Raw genomic sequence first — 23,075 nt, forward strand, 5'->3', positions numbered from 1 at the left:
TTCAGTTTGTTTTATTCATCCAGCCACTGGCTTTTGGTTAGCAAATTCACTCCATTAGCATAATTATTGATTTGTAAGGACTTGTTAATGCCATATGTTAGTCATTGTTGTCTGGTTGGTTGTATTTTCATCGTTTCTTTTTTCTCTGTTAACACCTATGTAAATTGGTGATTTTCTTTGTAAACTAGTGGTATATTCTGCTTCTCTATCTTATCTACTCTAGCTTTTTGATAAAAGTTAATTTTAAGCTGATAGCAACTTTAAATGCATAAAATAGCCCTACATATTTATTCCTTTTATTTTTTTGATGTCACAATTTACCTTTTATAATACTCATTGTGTTTTAATACTTTTTAAAATCTTTTTACTACAGTTCACTTAACACACCACCCTGTTAAAGAATTAGACTTTTATGAATCTGTGTATTTACTTTTACCAGTGTGTTGTATGCTTTTGTAGGCTTTCGTGTTATTAATTAATGTCTTTTCATTTCAGTCTGAAGAATTCCTTTTACCATTTTTTACAAGACAGGTTAGTGGTGGTGAATTCTTTGGATTTAGGGAAAAGCCTTATTTCTCTTTCATATCTGAAGGATAACTTTGCTGGACAGAGTAATCTTGGCTGGTGGTTTTTTCCTTTCAACACTTTGAGTATGTCACTCAAAGTCACTCTGCTCTCTCTTGGCCTATAGATTTTCTGAGAAATCCACTGAGAGCCTAATGGAAATTACTTTGTAGATCAGAATCTCTTGCTTTGGACCCCTCTGGCTACTTTTAGGATTTTCTTGTATTTGATTTTTGACAGTTTTATCCTAAAGGTTTTTTTTGCATTGAGATGATGATACTGTGATCTTACTAGCTTTGTGAACTTTGATGTTCATGTCCAGATTTAGGAAGTTCTCAGATATTATTTCTTTAAATTAACTTTCTGCCCCCTTCTCTTCTTCTGAAACCCTGATCATTCTAATATTTAAATTCCATATATTACTGAGGCTTTCTTCCCTCCTTTTCATTTTTTTCTCAGTTCACCCCTGATTGGGTTATATCACAATGCCTGTCCAGTTTTTCTGTCTTCCATTTGATCTACCCTTCTGGAGATCTCTGGGCTTCCCTTGTGGCTCAGCTGGTAAAGAATCCACCTGCAATGTGGGAGACCTGGGTTCAATCCCTGGGTTGGGAAGATCCCCTGGAGACGGGAAAGGCTACCCACTCCAGTATTCTGGCTCAGAGAATTCCATGGACTATACAGTCCATGCGGTCGCATAGAGTCGGACACGACTGAGCGACTTTTACTTTCACTTCTAAAGATCTCTATTACTTTTTTTTTCCATTTCTTTTCTTGAATTCTTAAGCTTCAGAATATATTTGGTTCTTTTCTATGATTTCTATCTCTTGGTTAAATTTAGTGTTTTTTGCTTGTTTTCATTGAATTATTTTTGTATTTTCTTGTAGCTCATTGAGTTTCCTCAGAACAACTATCTTGAATTCTTTATCTGCTAGATTGCAAGATTTTTATGCCTTTATCATCAGTCATTGTAGGATTATCGTTATCTTCTGGTGGTGAAATGTTCATATTCCTTATAGTTTTGCATTGCTGCTTTCATATATGAAGTAGCAGACACCTCAGATTTTTGCTAGTTGTCTTCAGCTGGAGTTATTAATCTGTTACTTTGGGGGTTTTTTTGGATTCTGGGCACCTCCTTTGCACTTCCTACTCTTTCTGTGTTAGAATTCTTAAGATATTATGTCTTTTCTGGTTGTTTCAGTTCATCTGACTTGCTACTGGAAATCTGTTTTCCAGACTTTTGTGTCTTCAAAACCTATTCCTTTGTACAGTGTGCCTTATTTACACTTCCATATATTATCTCACTCATTTAAGTAAACCTGTGAAATGCATCTAATATTCTCATTTATTAGAATGAATTAAAACAGCCATGCCTCCCTGGTGGCTCAGTGGTAAAGAATCTGCCTGCCAGTGTAGGAGATGTGGGTTTGATCCCTGGATGAGGAGGATCCCCTGGGGAAGGAAATGGCAACCCCTTGCATATTCTTGCCTGGAAAATGCCATGAACAGAGGTGTCTGGTAGGCTGCAGTCCATAGGGTTGTAGAAAGGGCTGGACACTGAGTGACCAAACAACAACACAACAAAATAATTGACATGTGGTGTCTTCTCATTTTCAGGATATCCTCAGGTGGAATAGAGTAGTCACAATAAAGTGTAGCTATTTTTTAAGAGCAGCTCTCAAAAGATTTCATATATGAAACCACCTGTTGAATGAATTATTTACTAATAAAAAATAATTTGTTTTAGATTCTGGTTCTTTAAATTTGCTGCAGCAATTGCAATTATTATTGGGGCCTTCTTCATTCCAGAAGGAACTTTTACAACTGGTAAGAAATCTTTTTTTTCTTTGTGTGATGTTGATATTTTATAAGGAAATTAAAAATAATTGTTGCCTGGAACTATAACTATTTGTTTTGTGTTTTCCTTCCTCAGTCAAGACATCTATGTAAAATTTTATTTTTCTTTCAGTGTATTGATTGTGGAAACAATAAAAAGTGAAGCAGTCACTCACTTGTGATTTTTTTAAATTTTTTTCTCCTTTCAGTGTGGTTTTATGTAGGCATGGCAGGTGCCTTTTGCTTCATTCTCATACAGCTAGTCTTACTTATTGATTTTGCCCATTCGTGGAATGAATCATGGGTTGAAAAAATGGAAGAGGGGAACTCCAGATGTTGGTATGCGGGTAAGTTTTTTGTCTTATAGAACATCTTCAAGATAGTTGAACTTTGAAAGTGAAAGCAGGTAGTAGACTGTGGGGAAGTCATGATTTTTATGGTAGAATTTACTGTGAAGAGGTTTTTTAGTTTAAGTTTGCGAGTGGCATCCTGTCACATTGTATGTTGCATGTCAACTAGGAACATACCCAAGAACAAGGCAATCATCCAAAAGACTGGGAATGGCTAACATAGAATTTCCAAAGCATATTGCTGAGTGTATGCATATTTTATAGCCTGATTTCCTGGGAGGCTTCTAAGTAAAAGGGTAAAAAGTAAAATATTAAAGAGATGAGGACTACTAGAAATAGATGATCTAACAAACAGTGGTACAATTCTGAAACATCAGCAAGCCGGAAAAAGAAACAACTCTGAAGCATTTTATATAAGTGCAAAGAATGCCTTTATGTGTGACACCTTAGGGAGTTTATTATCGTAGTGTATGTAATGTGTGTTTATAATGATGAGGTTGAGTCCTATGGTTTACTCTAAAACAAGAATCAAAATCCGGGTGCTTACAACTGGTGGCACACATGAGGGAGGAGAAACTGCATTTTCAGTCCTTTTGCAAATGAAAGGGACTGTGGTGAATTAGAGTGTGAAGGCCATTACACTGCTTAGCTCCATCCAGTAATTGCCTTGTGGAAATGTGAGCCCAGTGTTGCTTAATTTTTCTGAAGTTTTTCAAAAGAACCCATAGATCTGGATTTTTATGTGAAATAGTCTGAGCGTCAGCTAAAAAATATTGTAAATATTTTAAAAATATTTTTAAATCAGAGTGAAAACTAAGTCAGCATATCTGCTATATTCATATTTTCTTTCATACAACTAGTTTGTGATATTTGATCTCAGTGGTTAAAAGAATTTGATATTAAAAAAATAAGCTTTAATCATTTGGAAAATTTACTTACACAGAATGTTTCATTTTTTAATGTTAAATCTAATGTAAGAGTCTCTGGCTCTTGCCTGCTGTATCCCCAGGGCCTTTGTAGGTATTCAATAAATATTTGTCTGATAGAGTACTTGTTAGTGAGTCATATCTACATGAATACATTCATATTAAGCATACATTGATGTGAAAATTAAAAGTGTGTGTGTGATAGAAGCAGCTTAGGTTGTCTTATTAAATAATGACAACTTGAATAGTTTTTTTTTAAAGATTTTAGTTGATAAAGCAAAGCATTGTTCTGTGGGCTTAGCATTAACAAAATAATTTTCTTAATGCGCTGCTTACAATTGAATGATATAACTTAAAAACCTTGAGTAATAGTCTCCTAGTTAATTTTCTGTATTTTGAAAATAATGGCTAATGTATCTGAATGTGTTTTAGACACTCTGTATGTAAATATTTCTTTAAATGAAGGTCATATTATTTTATTACCCTTAAAATGCATCATAATAGTGAGCTGTGTGTAAAGGCTGGAGTAGGAAATGGCAACCCATTCCAGTATTCTTGCCTGGAAAATTCCATGGACAGAGGAGCCTGATGGGCTATAGTCCATGGGGTTGCAGAGAGGCAGACGTGACGGAGCTTGCATGCACACGTGTAAAGGCTACGAAAGTCTTAATGTGGTAGAGGCCAGAATTAAATCTTTAACTGCTTTTATAGGCTGTGTAATGCTGATAAAATGTTGCTTAAAATAATATTTTTGAATAAAATAAGATTGTTTTTAAAGCAAGCCATATGCCTCATTCCTAATATTAGTGAGAAAATCTAACTGTCAAAATGTCTTTCTTTCACAGCTTTGTTATCAGCTACAGCCCTGAATTATCTGCTGTCTTTAGTTGCTATCGTCCTGTTTTTTGTTTACTATACTCATCCAGCCAGTTGTGCAGAAAATAAAGCATTCATCAGTGTCAACATGCTCCTCTGCCTTGGTGCTTCTATAATGTCCATACTGCCAAAAATCCAAGTAAGCTTGGATTAGTTCATTCTTTATGAAGCTTCTGTTTTTCTAAGGTTTCCTAAATCTTGAATGATTGCAATGTTTTTCTGTTTTGCTTAATTATTTTTTTTGTAGGAATCACAACCAAGATCTGGTTTGTTACAGTCTTCAGTGATTACAGTCTACACAATGTATTTGACATGGTCTGCTATGACCAATGAACCGGGTATGTTTTGTTTGCTTGGATTTGCTTCTTTTCATGAATCCCACAAGCTTTGTTTTCAGAGATTGTCGTTTTGTAAAATTAAGCTCATAGAGGAATGAAGAGAATGGAAATATTATTTCCATTCTCATGTTTCATTCTCATACCATTTTCATCTTTGATGTACTGCTATATTTTTTCCCTTAGTTTCTTCCTTCACTAACAAATCTATAAGAAATTATAGGAAAATTACAAGAAATATGCCTGATTTGTATGGTGCATGTGATAGTATATGTAAAATTAAAAACTATTAAAATGTTTGTTGAGTCTGTTTTAATTAGTATAGATTTTTTAAAGTTCTTTTTGTCTGTGATTACCTTACAGGTGAATGTAATTGGTCTTTGTAATCTTTTTATAGGCCAGTTTTACTGCATTTTGTGGAAGTATAAGCCCATATATGTTATTTGGGGTGAAACAAATTGGAAAATAAATGTACTGCAGTACAGTCTGCATTTAGTTGAATCCATAGATAAAAATTGCTAGTATGAAAGGTTGGAATATAGAGGCCAGCCATAAAGTAACATGCAGATTTTCAATTGTGTTGTGGGTTGCTACTGCTAATCTGCTTGTTCAAGGGTCAGCTATACTATTTTTTGAAAAGGGAAAAAATGGTCTCATTTCCTCAGAAAAATTACAGAATTTTTGACAGAAAAAAGTTTTCTGACTCTTAGATTTCATTCCATTTATAAATTTCATAAGTGTTTTATCACTAGTTGGATAAAAAGTTTTTTTAGTGTACTAGAGAAAGATTCCTTATTTTTGTCCAGTAAGTGTCTAGAAAAAAATTAATAGGAATTTGCTTTAGGGATTATCCTTATACAAGTGGCTTCAAGATAAAAATCATTTTTCAGTGATAAGGTGGCAATTGACATATCTGGCATTGTGGGAGGTAAAAAACATATTTGGGACACTTAAGTGAATACCAACCCCATTTTAATTCTTTCTTACAAGAGTTGAGAGGCTGAAGAAGCATTAGGTCACTATGATTTATGTACTCATTTCCACAAACTATTTGCTAAAACTCTAGTAACTGATTTTATGTGTAAACTATCTTGCTTATATAACAATGTAGTTTGACAAGTTGATAAACTTCATAAAATCACAATTGTTATTTCATAGTATGTAACAGAAAATGCAGTGCATCTTAGTTTAGGATATCTGAATTTTATTCTTAACTCTGCTTGAGCTTTACTATAAAGTAAAAAATTTACTAATTTCACCAATTTCCTGATCAGTAAAAAGCTTAAATGTCTCAATTCCTGCATGAGGTTGAAAATGAAATTGCTTTTCAACCAGTTCGATAAAACTAGCATTATATAATGTAAAAGGTCTCATTATTAATAAATACAAGTTGTCTTATTTTGTTTGTGCCTTTTTCTAACAGTTTTTTGAGTTTGCCAGTGTATAAAGAGTTAAAAGGAACTATACTGTCCTCTGAAAAATTTTTTGTACTTTTCTAACATTTTAATTTGACCCTAATTTACATTATAGAAACAGAATGTAACCCAAGTCTACTGAACATAATTGGATATAATACAACAAGCATTATCCCAAAGGAGGGGCAGTCTGTACAGTGGTGGCATACTCAAGGAATTATTGGACTAATCCTCTTTTTACTGTGTGTATTTTATTCAAGGTAGGAGAAATTATGGGTTTTATTTTTTTGAAGCGAAGTCCAGCTATTATTCATATATGAACGTTGTGTTTAAATTCCTTTTTTTTTTCCCTTTCTTTTTAAACTGTCTTTCATGTAGCATCCGTACTTCAAACAACAGTCAGGTTAATAAACTGACTCTAACAAGCGATGAATCAACACTAATAGAAGATGGTGGAGCCAGAAATGAGGGATCACTTGAGGATGGTGATGATGTTCACCGAGCCGTAGATAATGAGAGGGATGGTGTCACTTACAGTTACTCCTTCTTTCACTTCATGCTGTTCCTGGCTTCGCTCTATATCATGATGACCCTTACCAACTGGTACAGGTACTTACGTTTTATGAAAACTTTCCATGTGGAAATTTGGGTGGCTTTTTTTGTGATTCCATTGTAAAAACGTGGTATTGAGTACTTTTTATCCTCCAATATATTTCAGAATTTAAATGAATAGTGAGATCAGTATGAGAAATGCAGACTTTATTTCCTTGCTTTAGCAATAACAGTCATTAAAATAGTTCCAGATCTTAAAAGACTGAAATAAAGTTTCACAAACCTACCACATTGCTTAGGGAAGTACATGTTGACGGGGATCAAACACAGTGATTTCTAATACAGACTAACTAGTTCCCAACATAGTGTAGAAAAAGATACCTTTTTTTAACTGTTTTTGTTCAAACTTTGTCATTAAAAGCTTTGAGGATTTCAAAATTGAAGTGTGAATATATTAACACAGATAGATTCTTAGAATCCTTTAAAACTAATTTTTGCTTTTATATTACTTCAAAACTGATAAACCTCTTTTTGTTAAGAGGAAGGTAGTGGTTTATATTTTGTCTTTAAAAATTCTGATTTAGTTCAAAGGATTGCTGAAAGATTGAAGATTCAAGTTGAACTGTATAGTTAGGGTAGTTCTATTTTTAATACTCTTTAATGCATAATGTCCTTAACAATTTGTAAGAAAACTTTGAATACCAGCAAAAGATGTTAAAAAAAAAAAGATTCATTTGTTTGAGATCAGCCTCTGCTGGCATTTATTATTGAAAAAAAATATATATACTTAAAAATTCCTACACTGCAGCATATTAAGGTACAAGAACTATTCCAAATAATTCTCAGTAATTCACAGCTTTGGCTGTCAGGTATTTTTGTTACGTTTCATCAACATAAAAATCAGCTAAATTTGGGATATATTTCCTTCCCAGTTTCTTAAATCTGAGAAGGTGGAGGGAGCTCCTGTATATACTGGAGGGGAGCTCGTGTATATACTTTGAACAAATTATGTTCTTTGTACAGTTTAGAATTGATAAGTCTTTGTTAAATAATGTTTCATTTATCTAGAGGTCAGACTCCCTTTCTCTGCTGTTCCATTAATTAGTGAGCCAGAGATACATACAGATTCTCTGAGCATTATGTAAAGGAACTACTTCACAGGCCTATGTCTTCTGCTCCCTTAAAGGAGATTTTTTTTTTTTTAACCTTCGTATTAGCTGTCAAAGTGGTATGGAAAACAAGGCAACAGAGATAATCCAGCAACTACATATCTGTTATCACAGGTTATATACAAAGAATACTTCTAAAATAAGGAAACCTGCTGGCTTGGTGACCAATAATCCAACTTCTCTCTGCTTTCTGTTTTCCTTAAATATTAGGTATGAGCCTTCTCGTGAGATGAAAAGTCAGTGGACAGCTGTCTGGGTGAAAATCTCTTCTAGTTGGATTGGCATTGTGCTGTATGTTTGGACACTGGTGGCACCACTTGTTCTTACAAATCGTGAATTTGACTGAATGGGACTTGAGGCATGAAAGTCTCACTTTGATCATCATTTATTTGAAGTCAGCAGTATTCCCAACTTTTGTGAAGTTGTGTATGTGTGTGCTTCCCATGTAACTTCTCCAGTCTTCTGGCATGAATTAGATTTACCGCTTGCCATTTTATTCATTATAGTCTTGCCAAGCGCATCAATATGCGTTTTAGAATGAATCAAGAGTTGTATGAGTATGTTGGTGGTAAGTTAGGAGAAGTGGACATTGTTAGGTTTATTCTCTGCTCTGTACCTGTGAAAAGAGTAAAAACAAAACTGCTTGGCAGTGTGATTTTTAAATTGTGTTAGAACATAAGCTGTTTTAGAAAAATACAAAAAAATGTATGGCTGCCTTTTGAAATATTTGATGCCTTGTCCTACAGGATACTGCAAAGAACATGGCTGTCCTAAAATTGTGAAAATTGTATAAACAAGTCACAAATGCCAATTTTCTAAAAACTTTTCAGATTTTTCCCTTGATATGAAGGTAAGGAACATACACAGGTATGGAGTATTTGATTGACAACAGTGTAGGTTATGGTGGAGACGGAGACACAGAAATTTCAGAGATTTGCTAGTGGTGGGTACTAAATTGAATACCTGGGTAGGTTGTAATGTACCCTGAATACAGGTAGTCTTTCATACTAACATAATGAACTTTGTTTTGGTCATTATAAACACATGCAGATGTGTTAAAATGTGTTCAGTGGAGAAGTTAGGAACTCTGAGAAGGATTTGGACAAAGATTTTGAAAAGGATAATCATAGGTTAGAAGGAGGTTGAAAATCACTTTGAAAGTTTGTTTTGAAAATCAGAGCTGATAAACTGAAGGCTATTAAAGCCTATTTTTCAGTTTCTTCCTGTTCTGTCAAAAGTTTAACTGTGAAGAAACTGAAGCTCAGATAGCTGATCAGTGGCAAAACTGGGAAATCCCACATCTGTCAAACACAAATGGCATTTTTTCTGGAATTCAAAAATAATTTCTATTCAAATACATGCATAATAGATTTTGCACCATTGTGAGTGGTAGATCATTTATGTGATGTGAATTGCTGATGTCTAGTATGCCTTCTACACAAACTGAGGCCAGGAGAATGATGGACTGCTGTAAAATAAACTCCTGCTTAACAGTATACTATTTGGCTCAAAAGATGCTTTTCTATTTGCTGCCACCTAATTGAAATATATAGGTTATTAAAAATCTTTCAACTTGAAAATCAAGCAGTATCACTGTTAACTTAGATAGAAACTCTCAGTTGTGTCATTAGTGTCTTAAATCTTAAAATCTACATTTGCTTCTTTTAAGATATTTATTGATGTAAGCAAAATATAACAATTCCTCACCTTTTATTGTGTTGGTATTGTATTCCATGATCTCAAATGGCTGTTTTATCTTTAAATAAATGAATTCAGAGAAAATGTGTGGTATATTCTTTTAAATTCTGGAGAATATAATTTTAGCAAATTTAGGTGGTGTAATACTCCAAACTACTTTCTTCCTGTGTATATTAAAAAAAAACAAAAACTGACATTGGAGGGTTTAGTGACCATTTTCTGTCTTGAAAAAACTGAATTGTTTTTAAGGTGGTCTTTACCCTTTTAGTAAGTAAAGTCACTCAGTCGTGTCTGACTCTTTGTGACCCTGTGGACTACAGCCCACCAGGCTCCTCAATCCATGGGATTCTCCAGTCAAGAATACTGGAGTGGGTTGCCTTTTCCTTCTCCAGGGGATCTTCCCGACCAAGGGATCGAACCCGGGTCTCCCACATTGGAGGCAGACGCTTTAACCTCTGAGCCACCCTTTTGGTTCTCTGTTAATAACCCCTGAAGTGGATCTCAAAGGTAATGTGTTATTCTCCTAGAAGAACTAGACCAGTTAAGTCTGGAGAATAATTTTAATTCATTTGATAGATATTCTAGACTTCTGTGTCCTCCAGGCCTTTTTTCCTGAGATGCCAATTGATGCTGCTTTTTTCTGACACTTCAGTATTAAAAAAAAAAAAACTTATTAAAAAAATGTTCTATCCCATAGCAGCAAAATACCAGAAAGAAAAATTAGAGAAATAATCCCACTTACGTTCATATCAGAAAGAATAAAACACCTAAGGAAGCAAAAGACCTGTACTCTGAAACCTTATGACACTGATGAAGGGAATGAAGACAAAAACAGATGGAAAGATATACCATGTTTTAAGACATAAAATCAACATTGTAGAATTATTATACTACCCATGGCAGTTTACAGATTCAGTGCAATCCCTGTGAAATTATCAATGGCATTTTTCAAAGAACTGTAACAAAAATGTTTTTAATTTGTATGGAAACACAACAGACCCCAAATAGCCAAAACAGTTTTGAGAAAGAAAAGTGAAGCTGGAGGAATCATGTTCCCTGATTTCAAACTACTACAAAGCTAATCAAAGCAGTACAGGACTGACACAAAAACACATCAATGGACCAGGTTAGAAATACCAAAAATAAACCCAAATGCTTCTGATGGACAATCTACTACAAAGGATGCAAGAATACACAATGGAATACACAGTCTCTTCAGTAAGTGATTCTGGGGAAAAGATCAGTCTCCCAGAATAATGGAAATAACTGTTAGGTCACTGTTGTGACCTAATTAAAGTTTTTGCACAGCAAAGGAAACCATAAGCAAGACAAACTACAAAATGGGAGAAGATACTTGCAAATGATGCTACCGATGAGATTAATTTCCAAGTAATACAGCTCATGCAGCCTAATATTTTTTAAGACATCTTGTCACTATGTGGCCAGTGTTACACCCTTTTTAGTTCTGTCCTGTGACAGTAATTGTTCACTCAGTCATGTCCAACTGCAGTCCCATGGACTATATATATATATATGCACGCCAGGATTCCCTGTCCTTCCCCATCTCCTGGAACTTGTTCACACTCATGTCTGTTGAATCAGTGACGCCATTCAACCATCTTGTCCTCTGTCACCCCCTTCTACCCTGTCTTCCCCAGCATCTTCAGTGAAGATGCTCATTCATCCCCAGTGAATCTACAGGGTTGATTTCCTTTAGGATTGACTGGTTCGATCTTGCAGTCCAAGGGACTCGAGTCTTCTCCAGCACCACAGTTCAAAAGCATCAATTCTTCAGCGCTCAGCCTTGATGGTCCAACTCTGAAATCCATACCTTGACTACTGCAAAAACCGTAGCTATGTGACATGTGGACATTTATCAGCAAAGTGATGTCTCTGCTTTTTAATACACTGTCTAGGTTTGTCATTGCTTTTCTTCCAAGGAGCATCTTAATTTCATAGCTGTAGTCGCTATCTGCACTGAATAAAGTCTGTCACTGTTTCCATTGTTTCCCCATCTGTTTGCCATGAAGTACGTGATGGGACCAGATGCCATGACCTTAGTTTTTTGAATGTTCAGTTTTAAGCCAGCTTCATTCTCCTCTCAAGAGGCTCTTTAGTGCCTCTTCGCTTGCCGTAAGGGTGGTGTCATCTGCATATCTGATGTTGATATTTCTCCCAGCAATCTTTGATTCCAGTTTGTGTTTCATCCAGCCCAGCCTTTCTCGTGATGTACTCTGCATGTAAGTTAAATAAGCAGGGTGGCAATACACAGCCTTAACGTTCCTTTTCCCGATTTTGAACCAGTCTGTTGTTTCCATGTCCAGTTCGAACTGTTGCTTCCTGACCTGCATACAGGTTTCTCAGGAGGCAGGTAAATTGATCTGGTATTCCCATCTTCTAAGAATCTTCCAGTTTGTTGTGATCCACACAGCCAAAGGCTTTAATTTTTCTGGAATTCTCTGGCTTTTTCTGTGATTCAATGGATGTTGGCAATTTCAGCTCTGGTTCCTCTGACTTTTCTAAATCTAGCTTGTACATATGGAAATGTGTATTTATAATACACATTTATGAGGAACTGGCTCACCAATTAGAGGCTGACAAATCCGAAATTGGGCTGCTTGGGTTGGTTTTGAGACTGTGTGGTAGATATTCCAGAAGTTTGGGGCTCAGTCTAAGTTGTAGTTAGTATCAACAATGAAAAATCAGGTTCATACATGGAAAATGGCACTTAACCTGATCTTCCCCAAAGCTCATAATCCCATCTAGTTATGGCAAGAAACAGAGTGACCCCAAATTGAGGGACATTACAAAGTATCAAGCCAGTACTCCTCACAACTGTCAAGGTCTAGCTTATGTGTACTGTAGTTTGTCTGAAACCAATTTCTTGAAATTTACTTTATGACCTAATCTGCAATTGATTCGCAAAGTATTTTTACCTATGCTTGTTGTTTCATGTAGGTGCTAATTCTCAAATGTAGCACTTTATGTATGTTTATCGTGAGTGTCATCTGGTCATCTTCCCAGCCTGTGGACCTTCTGTTTTCACACTTCAGCTTCTAAACTGAGTATACCAACCCTATGAAGCACTTAATGAAAGTCACTCAGTCGTGTATGACTCTTTGTGACCCTATGGATTATATGGTCCATGGAATTCTCCAGGCCAGAATACTGGAGTGGATAGCCATTCCCTTCTCCAGGAGATCTTCCCAACCCAGGGATCGAACCCAGCATTGCAGGGGGATTCTTTACCAACTGAGCTATCAGGGGAGCCGGAAGCACATAGTGAAACACCCTAAAAGAACATTTATCTCTAAGTGACTAGCTCTCTTATAGGCTTACTTGTATCCCAACTGAGGCAAAAGAAACTTGGAGGTGGTATGAAGATGAGGGGGTACATACCTGTAAACTGTACTGTGCTGTTTTCCACATAACACACAGAGACTTTTTGCAATAAACACAAGTTTATGTTATTTTTAAAGGAAGCAGTTTCCAGGTCTTCAATTTCCATGTGTACATTTTCCTAAAGTGATGTGCTTGAAAAGATGTCTCAGGACAAGGCATCATCCCTTTTAACAATTACTCTCTCCACACTTGAAACAAATCAAATAATTACTCCTCTTAATTCATCCTGAATCTTAATACCAAGGCACTTCAGATAAACTTGCTAAACACCCAAGTAGAGACAATTTTAAATACTGGTAAGAGAATGACACTTATTTTAAAAATCCTTTGCAATTCAGGTGATTTATATTTCTTTTCTTTCACTGAAATAATCAGGATGATCTAATTAAATTACCAGCTAATACAATTTTTAAAGTACTTGAATGAAATTTGAAGGACTTCATATTTGGTGACACTGCTGTAACAAAATTCCTTCTATTTTAGTCTCTTTTTTGTGTGTGTTAAAAAGGTTTCTTAGGACTTGATAAAAACAAATTGATGCTCTTAATATATTAATATTATAAACCTACTGCCAGATAATAAAACATTTGGGGAAAAAAGTCCCTGAGATCTGTTCACCCCACAAAAAGATGTATTTCTGATAAATTTTTGCTTTTTATGTTAACAGCTCAACATTTAAACTACCTTAGTGAACAGTGAAATCTCTTTAACAGATCAATCCCCCAAAATTCAGAGGTAGAACATAATAAAGGTTTGCTCCCCCCTCACCTGAAATCTAAAGGAATATCCAGGATTGATGGATGGCTCTCCTCTAAGTGGTGATCCAGGAAGCCAAGTTTCCTCCTTGTGTGTATACTCAGAAGCCATAACTCCTCTGCATCAAGCTGGCAGATGAGTAAAAGGTGAGGAGGGTTGCATGGGGGAAATTTTCAGACCAGACCTGTAAGTTCTGAACACTGCTTTTCCTGATTTATTAGAATTCAGTTACATAGCTACCCTGTTTATAAAGATGGAGATAACATAACTGCATGATATGAAATGGTTCAGCAATCAGTTAACAGTCTCTGCCATATACCTATATACTGTTGTGATCAACTGTGTATTTATAATTGGAGACAAACTTTAATGCTTGGAATTTTAAGGTTACAGGAAGTAATTTCAAATTTAGTTGCAGAGAAGTGCAACAGTTACTGTCAATGTATGACTATCATGCATAATAAAAGTAGTATAAAATTCTCTGGAGGAAGTAGAATGGATAACGATGAACACCAAATCACTATGGTATTTAGATATACATTTAAAAGCATGTAACTTTTTAAAAATGGCAGTATTAACAGTATCCTAAATTCCTCCTGGCTACTTAAGGTGAAAGTGAAGTCGCTCAGTTGTGTCCGACTCTTTGCGACCCCATGGACTGTAGCCTACCAGGCTCCTCCGTCCATGGGATTTTCCAGGCAAGAATACTGGAGTGGGTTGCCATTTCCTTCTCCAGGGGATGTTCCCAGCCCAGGAATCAAACCTGGGTCTCCTGCATTGTAGGCAGATGCTTTACCATACTTAAGATGAAAAAGTTTAAATGTCACCTTAAAAAGTACTAGGAAATACAAGGTTTTCAAAATTATTTTTAAAATACTTCTAGAGTTATCCTTAAAGGAGAAGAAACTTAATCATATCCCCCAGTGATGAAGGGAAAAAGAAAAAGTCTCTGAAGCTATCTCTCCTCTAACTCTTGGCACTTTATGCAGAACACTGTTTTGAGTTCTTGAATTTGTTCACCAAGGTCCCACAGTCAGAGCCAAGTATTTCAGGATCTGCTAAGGAAGGGTTTCTTTACCCCTCTGAGCTAGGCTTTATTTGAATTTTTATATCATGTATGAGAACTTCCAAGATACTAAGAGAGAGTCTATAGCCAATAAGGAAAGCCATCTCTAATTTCTCATCAAACAGCCCTATTTAAAAAAGCGTTCAGATACTAGCTCACTGCTTCCAGTTCTCTGCTCGAAGGTAGAATTCTTCAGGTGATAGTTCTCTGGCCTTGCATTAAGTCTCTCTAATCCTTCTGAGCAAATGTTTCAAAGGGAAAAAAGTGATTTAACTGTTTCTCTTTTCTCTCAAGGTGAAAATTAAAGGCACTTTGCATCCAGTGATAATGTTCGTACCTAATTTGGACAACTGGAAGTATACTTTTCTCAATTCTTTATTAGAAACATAGAAAGTAAGCCAGTATAATTTTTAAACAAAGAACTTAAAACACATTAAATTTGGAGTCATTATATTTTCCTCCTTGTTGCAAGACAACCTATCCTCTGAGATGAGGCACATAGAACTTCCTATGCTTCATGTTTAGAATAATGGACAACAAACAAAGCTCACAGTCTACATCTACCTACTTCATATGAAAAGGAAAGACTCACATGTGGATGTCACTCCAAAGAAGACACGTAACAGACACTAGATACGCAACATTCATAATATTTATTTTACTAAATAGTATGCTTCAAAAAAACACAAAACAAACCAGAAAACTTTTACTTAAAACTAGTCCAATGGGCTGGATGGGTTGACACCATCCCATCCCCTTCTGTCTATAATATATGCAGCTGAAACTGTATCAGACAGCAAGCACTCAAGTATATGTTGCCTTCCTTTTGAACATGAATGAACTTCTCTGAACCAAGAGAGACAAATGAAGTTTTACAAGATACAGGCACTTTATGTTCCCAGTTTTATAAAGAAGCCATGTGAAAAATACTCAATAAAAGCAACTGGAACAGAGAAAGCTTTAGGAGTTCTACCATTAGTTATAGTGACTTACACTCAATGCAAACAAGACAGCATCAAACAAGTAAAACAAACAAACGAAAAGTTTAACTGGGGTTAATGAACATATACGTAAAAAAGAAATCCAATTTAGTGTAACTGGAGAAAAATGGCCATTTGAATCCAACTTAAAGATATGCCAATAATGTGGTTTAACACATCAAATCTTTATGTACCTACATAATTGAGTAACACCTGAAAGCTTTGCAAGAGTGGGTGGTTAGTGAGAAAAGCAAAAGGTGCTTTTGATTCCACAGTTATCTGATAAAATGAAACAAAGAAATTTACAAAAAAAAGTACCAAATGATACTTTAAAATAAATAGTTCATCATTTTGATGAATATATACACATAGAGTCCACTTCTTGGGGATTTAGCTATCTAAAAGTGGCATGTCACTATCCAGAGGTGCAGGAGCAAGTTCACATAAATAAAACAGTGTGGCTTCACTAGCTTCAGCTTCAGTCAATGGCTCCAGGCGAACAAGCTTACTTTGGGTTGGTTCTGGGTCCAAGCTGCTATCCAGAAGCTCATCAACTTCTATGGGTTTATCTACAGAGGACATAACTTCTGACGATGCGGTACTCCCCTGTTCAACAGAAGAAGCAGGGTTCCCATCGAGGAATGCAAGAAGTGGAAAAGCAGTGTACTGGATAAGCTGCTTATCTATAATGAAGATAAGAAAAATGCTTTTTTACCACCAGCTTCTACAGAGTTCAAGCTGAAGGTGGAAAAAACAGAAGCAGATGTGCATATGTGCAATCATTACCCTATACACAGTCAAACATGATACTTTGCATCAGTAAATTTGAAAATATTTAAGTCAGAAAATGTAGTCTTCACTAATTAAGAAATGAGGGTTCTTTCAGTTCTTCTGAAGTTAAATAGGGTGGAAAATCACAAACTTTAAGAACTATCACCACACCAATTTCCTTTATATGCTGGAACCTTGATTTGTTATGAATAAAACAAAGACTAATACATACCCATGTTTAATAATTAAACATGGCAAAATCTTCCTTTGCTCACGTTAGTTTCTACATAGAAACCTTAATTTAAAAAAACGAATACTACATTTATACCTACCTGTTTTGGGTTTAGATTTTCTCCCCTCTTCTGAAACTGGCTGAACTACATTGTTCTTGGTTTCTAATCCTTTATTCTCAGACTAAAAGAGAAAAAATAGTATAAAAATCCTTGTCTCATATTTTTTATGTTCCTGAAAAACAGCAAAACATTTAAAATTGGTACAGTATATGAATACTGGTATGTTCTCTGAAATACATGGGAAAGGGGAGCATCAGGAGAGAGGAACGAGAGAGAGAGAGAGAGAGAGAGAGAGAGAGAGAGCGAGAGCGAGAGAGAGCGAGCGAGAGAGAGATGTAATCAAATTGGCTAAGAAAACTACTGCTGTCACCAAGTGGATGAAACAAAGAACTTGAACTAGGATGCCAGTAAGAACAAAAAAGGAGGGGCATTTCAACAGCAGAATAGACAGAATTTGTCAAGAGTGGAAGATGGTAATGAATCAAAGATGGCTAGTTTCAAATTGCTAATGAAGAGCTGATTCTTTAAACAATTTTAAACAGTTTTGACTTATAATGTATTACACATTTCTTTTCTCTCACAAACAGAATATTTAGCATACGTAAACATACTCATAGTAGCCCAGGATGACATGATGACATCCTTAAAACTATTTATATTTGGAAGCCTCAAATATGAGGTGATATTTCTTCATTTCCTTTTTGTGGCTCTTTCAGTTCTTTTCTGTCATTTAAATTACTTCTTTTGACACTGTCTTCTCTCCTTACACCTGACTGTAAGGGAATTAAATCTTTAACGTTAAGTTCTTCAGTGCTCTTTTCAATCATGTTCAAACTGAGGTGCTGACGTTCACAATTTTTCCTGAATAGCTGTTAAGTCCCAGATATCTGCCTGCTTGTAAATTATATACAGTGTAACAAACATACTAATTCCTATAATTTCCCTGATATCAACATAAAATTAAGCAGTACAAATTTCCAAAATTTACAGATAATAATAACTTCATGACATAATAAAAACTACTTAAAACTTCCCCCCAAATTATTTCTCATTTAGCATTCACAATTAAAAAAGCATTAATGCAGTAATATTTCCTTTGTGTTTCTACTTCCTGTGCTAAGTTGCTTCAGTTGTATCTGACTCTTTGCAACCCTACAGACTGTAGCTTGCCAAGCTCCTCTGTCAATGGGATTCTTCAGACAAGAATACTGGAGTGGGTTGCCATTTCCTCCACCAGGGGATCTTCCTGCCCAGGGATCACACCCAGGTCTCTTATGTCTCCTGCATTGGCAGGTGGGTTCTTTACCATTAGCACCACCTGGGAAGCCCTAAATATGTATTTTTCAAGGATGCCACTGTTGTTATTCTAATATGAGAACCAGGAAAACAAATGGGTTTCATCTCCCAAGCAAATTTTTGCTTATTCCTACCAGCCACCGAGACTGCTATACTGAGATTGATTCATTAGCAAAGAGTGCTTTAATACACATCGTACAATACTTGTCACCGGCAAGGGAATGAAAGCTGATGTGCCAATTATTTAAAATTAATCGGAATTCTAAAACATGATAAAAAGTCACTCTCAATTTTAATTTTTCTATAGTATTGTAGAATATTATAGAATTTGGGCTTCCCAAGTGGCTCAGTGGTAAAGAATCCACCTGCAGTGCAGGAGACATGGTTCAATCCCTGGGTCGGGAAGATCCCCTGGAGAAGGAAATGGCAACCCTCTCCAGTATTCCTGCCTAGGAAATCACATGGACAGAAGAGTCTGGTGGGCTACAGTCCATAGGGTTGCAAAAAGAGTCATACATGACTCAGCAACTGAACTAACAGTATTGTAGAGAATATGCAAACTTGCCATTTAACTGTTATTCCTGAAAGCTTTGGGGAACAAGATGACGACCCAAGAACAGAGAATGCCTTAATGTCTAACAATAAACAAACAGCGCAGCACATTCACTAAACATATGCATGGTCCTTGTTCACTCAACCTAAGGTCTAATATTCAATAATACTGTCTTACTAAAACACAATCGGATTGCGGTCCATAAATCCTTATAATGTAAACCTAGACAAGCTATAACCCACATGCCAAATTCAGCACTCCACCTGTTTCTTAAGAAGCTTTACAGAAGCACAGCCACACGTATCCCTTTACGTGTTGTCTACTACAGCTGATTCTGCAGACCTTAGTAGTTGTGAAAGAGAATACCTGGCTTCCTGGAAAGCCAAAAATATTTAGTCTTCAGAGAAAAAGTATGCCAACCCCTGATATAAACCATCCAAATACCGAATATATAACCAACTTCCTAGTTCAAAAATTCACAAGTACCTTCAACTTTTAAGTTACCCAAGCTATAACTCCGAAAATGTGGTGAGGCTATCCTCACACATGACAATAGTTAGAAAAATTCCACCTCCGCACTCTAATACCTTGTATTTATTAGATACATGTTCATTTTTTATTAAAAACAAAAATAAAAATTAAATTTTGATTCTACTAATCTAAAAAATTTGTACAAATTTCAGGGGAACTGATTTACCTTTTTATTCAATGAAAAACAGGAATTATGAAATGATTTGGTATAAACAAGATAAATGAAGTATACACCTACTCAAGACAATAAGTCATACAAAGTAACAGACTGATTTCTAAATGTCCACTCTAATAACTTGATATTATCCTTATTACTCATTGAAAACCAGTTCTAAAGAATCTATTAACTAGTGCTAATTCCAACTATAGTTACTATGTTTAAGAAAATAAAAACTCCCCTTAAAAAAGTCCCAAATCCATACTTCACTGATTCAACTCGCCTTCCCTACAAATAATACAAATACTTCCCTACAAATAATATATATGTTTTTACTATATGCTAATAAAATGAAGGAACTTGTTTTCAATATGAATACCCTTAAATTTCAACAAAAATGCTGAAATGTTATTTATAGATGGAATAAAAATGTAAAATGAAGACATCAAAACATGAAATCGTTATTTTAATAATTTCTTTCAGCAATATACCTAAGTATGCCAAATTTAGTCAGTTTATCTTCCAGCATGTTGAATGCTAATTTCACATTCACATTTAACAGCACAAGGCACAGAAGAACTGGGCAATGATTCACCCCATAACCAAAAGCGAGTTTTTTATCTAGAATTTTATTATCTCGATTACATGTATTAGGTAAGAATATAAAATGCTTTTTGTAACTGGGAGTGACACTGCTCTCTATTTACTAGGACTTTTTTCTTCAAATTCTTACAGCTATGGGTCCTGAGCAACATGAATTAAAACTTACTTTTGTATTATTGATGTAATCTGTGGGATTCATCTGCACAGAACTAGTGAAAAGCTGAAAGACCAAACAAGAAAGATGATAAGTTTAAAAAGTATTTAAAAAAATTTAACTGTGTGTTCAAAATTTTATACAGCTATGTAGGGTGAAGAGATGTAGTTCCTGCACTAGGAAGTTTCCATATAGTAAAACAAGTTTGGAAGAGAAAAGCAAGAAAGCAGAAAGAAAAAACAAACAAAAGCAGAGCAAGCTAGCCCATGCATTAGATGTTTTAAGAATTTCTACCCTATAATAGTAGTAGGGTAAATCACTTGAGACAAATGGTGGTTTTCCCACCTCCCCTCTCCTTCATTTATTTTTTCCTCCCTAAATGCCTTTAGCCTTAAATGGCAACCAGGGCTGAATTCCTTGCCCTTACAATGATCCTTCACTGACTGACTACCTGCTAATTATGTGATAATTGTACAGAATCTGCTCTATGAGAATGGTTCCTAAATTACACCTCAGGTGGAGTGCTCTAATCAAATGGTATAACTCCACGTTGATTATTTCACATAGCAAGGGAAGCCACATAGCAAGGGAAGCCACAGATGCTAAGACCACTGCTTACTGCACTCCTGAGACCAGCCACTTTACAAACATAATTTTTGTTTATGTCAAAAGCTTCAAAGTCATCCCTTCCACAGGGATTTACTGAGCATCTGAGAAATATTTGACATCATGAAGAATACAAGATGACACTATATCTGCTCTCCAGGAGCTTACAATCTAAAAGGCAAGATAAGAACAACATCAAATAGCAACATATGATCAGATACAATCCAGTATTATAATTAATGGATGGTGGGGCTCAAAAGTACTAAGGAGCTAAGAGAAAGAGAAAATAAAATAGAGACACACAGGATGAAACAAAAAGTATTGACAAAACTATGTGACATGTATCAGTTCCTGGAAAATGGTTAGGACCTAGAAAAGAGAGGATGTCGTACAGCATTAGCAACAACAGAGAAGAAATGGTTGTGACGTAAGTTCTACAAATGAAATGACTAGTCCAAATGACACAGAAGTTCTGACCTGAATAGTTTAAGTTGTATACATAAGGTTTTAAAAAATAAGGCAAGGCCAATGGACAGGACATTCTGTCCACAATAAGCGTCTTGGGAGTGGCCTGAGTAATGAAATATACTGACTAAAGCATTTTAAGAGAATAAGCACACCAAATGGTTTGCAGGACAGAATGAAATGCAGAGGCTCCTTCACCCTCTATAGACACTCATTCCTCTCCTTTAAAGTCCCACATTCACTGTAGCCCTAAAAATATCCTCAGCTCTTCCTTTCCTTTCATTCACTTTTCCTACTTTCATACCACCTACTGATCCAGGAAGAAGAAACTCAGTTTCTTAACTATAGGTAGATAACTATACACATTACTGCCAATCTCTACCAGTTCAGCTTGCACATGCCTTGGAGGCCTGACCAGATTTTGTCCCTACTGACAGTAGCACCTGGGGAGGACCAGCAGTATAAACTGCTCTCTCCTCCTTTGCCCCAACCCCCCTATACACTGACTCGGGACACCTTCATGTATTCCTAGCAGACATGGTCTTAAGTAGGAAAAAGTAGATCATATATGAGGAACTGACACAGTTCAATTCCAAGGTCAAGTCTCTCCTACTGATTCCACATTGTGTCACTTAGTACTGAACTCTGCAGCAAGAACCCATGAACTTCTCAGTATACTTATTCACACATATACTTATCTTTTCCATTTCAGAAAACAATGCAACTTATGAGTAATTTTTCATTTATAACAACACCTCATAATTCAAGAATGAAACAATGAAGGTCTTAGATGAGGAAGGCAACAGTGGAAACAGAGAGTAGGCGCGGTTTGTGAATGCTGTTTTGGAAAATACACACCACTTGGTAAATGGGGAGATTATTATCCTGTGTCAGTAAAGAGAAGTCTGACACCACTACAGAAAATAAAACTAAAAGGTAGCTACTTTAGAGAATAAACAAAATTTTGGTGTTAAACACAAATAATTTAAGGCAAGATGTAACTGATGATCCCAAAGGCATGGAATTGGAATTCAAGCGAAGTTTACTTTAAAAATTATTAAGAGCTGGAGATACACTTTTGAGAGCAATCCTACAAGCCAAAATCCCTTGAGAGGCAAGACAGAAAAAAGAAGAGGCAGAAAAAAACAGGATAAAAGACTGGGTACTTTGAGGAATAACCACAAGTATAAGACAGCAAGAAAAAGAAAACCTCTTAGAAGAAACAGAACGGTTAGGGACACAGGAAGAGAACAAAGAGGTCCAGTGCCTTTAAAATCAACATAAAAAGTTCTATGGAAGAAAATCATTAGTGTTAAGTAATAAGTGTCAATTATTTATAATCTTTACAAAAGCCCTTCATGTCAGGCATTAGCCATATTTAATAAATGGGGAAACTGAGCAAGGGAGGTTAATTTTTCCAAGATTAATAACATAGCTAGTAATTAACATGAGCCAAAAATGGAACCCAAATCTGTCTGATTCAAAACAAACCTTCTTCCACTAGCCAAGTGGCCTAATTTAGGGTGAAAAAAAAGTTGCAGCCTATTTACAATAGGTAAACCAAGGCAGCATAGAATTTGAGCAAATAAAGATATTTACTGTCAGATTTACTTGACAGATATATATCTGTCAAGATAATCCAGAACTTCAAAAGAAAATATGGAATAAAAAAAATAACAAATACAACCACTCATTTGTACAATTTTGGAGTATAAGGATTA

At 35.6% G+C, this 23,075-nt stretch overlaps 2 protein-coding genes across 3 annotated transcripts in view; one reads left to right on the forward strand and one right to left on the reverse strand.

Moving 5' to 3' along the window:
- The window catches only part of SERINC1 (serine incorporator 1), a 34,534-nt gene extending 24,729 nt beyond the window's left edge, over positions 1-9,805 (forward strand). The window contains exons 4-10 of the mRNA XM_069599054.1: positions 2,312-2,391; positions 2,610-2,747; positions 4,522-4,691; positions 4,800-4,890; positions 6,418-6,562; positions 6,681-6,911; positions 8,234-9,805. Coding sequence (XP_069455155.1) covers positions 2,312-2,391; positions 2,610-2,747; positions 4,522-4,691; positions 4,800-4,890; positions 6,418-6,562; positions 6,681-6,911; positions 8,234-8,369 — 991 coding nt within the window. The 3' untranslated portion in view covers positions 8,370-9,805. The remainder of the gene's footprint in view (positions 1-2,311; positions 2,392-2,609; positions 2,748-4,521; positions 4,692-4,799; positions 4,891-6,417; positions 6,563-6,680; positions 6,912-8,233) is intronic.
- Positions 9,806-15,579: 5,774 nt separating this feature from the next.
- Positions 15,580-23,075, reverse strand: part of HSF2 (heat shock transcription factor 2) — a 39,701-nt gene continuing 32,205 nt past the window's right edge. The window contains exons 11-13 of one of the 2 annotated variants that reach the window (XM_069599052.1): positions 20,296-20,349; positions 17,029-17,110; positions 15,580-16,608 (exon numbers count right to left, since the gene is read on the reverse strand). In XM_069599052.1, coding sequence (XP_069455153.1) covers positions 16,316-16,608; positions 17,029-17,110; positions 20,296-20,349 — 429 coding nt within the window. In that variant the 3' untranslated portion in view covers positions 15,580-16,315. The remainder of the gene's footprint in view (positions 16,609-17,028; positions 17,111-20,295; positions 20,350-23,075) is intronic. The other variant, XM_069599053.1, reaches the window with a different exon arrangement.

This window comes from Ovis canadensis, chromosome 8, assembly GCF_042477335.2.
Source record: "Ovis canadensis isolate MfBH-ARS-UI-01 breed Bighorn chromosome 8, ARS-UI_OviCan_v2, whole genome shotgun sequence".
Taxonomy (NCBI): Eukaryota; Metazoa; Chordata; class Mammalia; order Artiodactyla; family Bovidae; genus Ovis; species Ovis canadensis.